The 1,579-nt window shown below is 41.7% G+C and overlaps 1 protein-coding gene across 1 annotated transcript in view; it reads left to right on the forward strand.

Moving 5' to 3' along the window:
* Nucleotides 1-1,579, forward strand: part of fat2 (FAT atypical cadherin 2) — a gene marked incomplete in the record, with an annotated part of 140,869 nt that overhangs the window by 126,379 nt on the left and 12,911 nt on the right. The window contains 3 exon segments of the mRNA XM_014026517.1: nt 187-286; nt 361-512; nt 632-906. Of these exon segments, the coding sequence (XP_013881971.1) occupies nt 187-286; nt 361-512; nt 632-906 (527 nt within the window).

Below are 1,579 nucleotides of genomic sequence, written 5' to 3' on the forward strand. Positions count from 1 at the left end.
CGCACAGGCTCCATAGGAAATGAATGGAGAGCGAGCGACGTCGCCTCCCGTGTGTCGAGCCCTTTACGCTTCGCGTGCGGGGGTCATAATAATAAAAAAAAAAAAACAATAAACAGTAGGAGAACAATATGACCCCCGCATTRAGAAAATGTGTTTCCTTTTCCCGTCTTCTGTTTGAATGTTTAGATGTCACAACGAGGTGGAAGTCTGTTCCCTCAGTCAGTGTGCCGGAGGCTTCGACTGTAGAGTCACTGAAGGCAACATCTACTGTGATCCTCTGCCCGCGGTCAGTTTTAKATCATCTTTACAGAACATTCAAGTATTTTACTGCATCGTATTCACGCCCTGTCCTCCTGCCAGGTGTCTCCCTTAACCGGCTACATGGACGTCCTGGTGACCTGTGCCGGTGTGTTGGGAATAGTCTTCATGGTGGGCGTCTTTGTTTGCGTCAGGGTGCGTTACGTTCAGCAGAGGAAGAAGAAGACGCCCGTCTGTGTGCAGGATTCTAACGGGTATGTTGCAGCAGAATCTGATTTGATCTGGTTTTATTGTCCGAATGTATCAGTAAAATACGGTTTTGCACAAAACTACACAGTAACACTGAACTAAACTTCCTTGTTGACACGAACAGCTACTTTCCAACCARTCTGACCAAGAGCCTGAAGGCAGAGAGCCAAGATGTCAAACCAGTTGAGATGAAGTCTTTGGTCAGCCCCACCAACAACCTGGACCACACCCCCTTCAGGTCTCTGAGGCCTGGCAGCCATATTGGTTCATCAGGAAGTGGATCCTCGAGAACACAGGGGCCGGTCGTGTGCAGCGTGGCTCCTAACCTTCCTGCCAGACCACCGTCCAGCTCAGATAATGGTTCCATCAGGAAGGGCCACTGGGACATGGACTACGAGGGTGTGTATGAAAAGGTTTGGTTTTTTCACCAGATCAGAGCAGAGAATATTAACATCCTGTTCACATTAATAAAAAAAAACTTTACAGACTCAAATAAAGAAATCAGATTTTCTGTAAAACTGCAGTTTGAATCAGGTTACCTGACTTGGCTGGAGTTAAAGCTGAAACTAAACTTAAAGTTAAAAGTATCAAAAGCCTTTTTAAATCAAGATGTCTACAATAAAATATGCAGAAACGTAAAAAATAAATAAAAACAGATAAGAATGTATACTGTAGAACTGTAGCTGTCTGTTAAAAACAAGATTTATCTTTGAATCAATGTTTTATTCCAAATTTTAAAAACTTTACAGTCAGTTGTTTTATTGCTGTTGGCAATTAGGTGTTTATTGTCCTGAAACAGGAAACATGTTTCCATGACAAACTAAATGAAATATCATTTAAAGGGATCCGTGATTAGTTGTAACAGACTTTATTAGATAAACATTTATTTTAACTGTAAAATAATGACTGTAAAAATACTGTAGGTTGTTTAGTTTTGTACATTTTTAAAAATCTATTTTAACACAGACGGAGCCATTTTATTTCCACACAAAGCATTCTGGGTAAATGATGACGTGGATAGGTCCTCGGTGTGAGGCTGCTAGCGAGCTATATCCACCCTGAAGGTTAATCT

The sequence above is a fragment of the Austrofundulus limnaeus genome, unplaced genomic scaffold (genome assembly GCF_001266775.1).
Source record: "Austrofundulus limnaeus strain Quisiro unplaced genomic scaffold, Austrofundulus_limnaeus-1.0 Scaffold562, whole genome shotgun sequence".
In the NCBI taxonomy this organism is placed as follows: domain Eukaryota; kingdom Metazoa; phylum Chordata; class Actinopteri; order Cyprinodontiformes; family Rivulidae; genus Austrofundulus; species Austrofundulus limnaeus.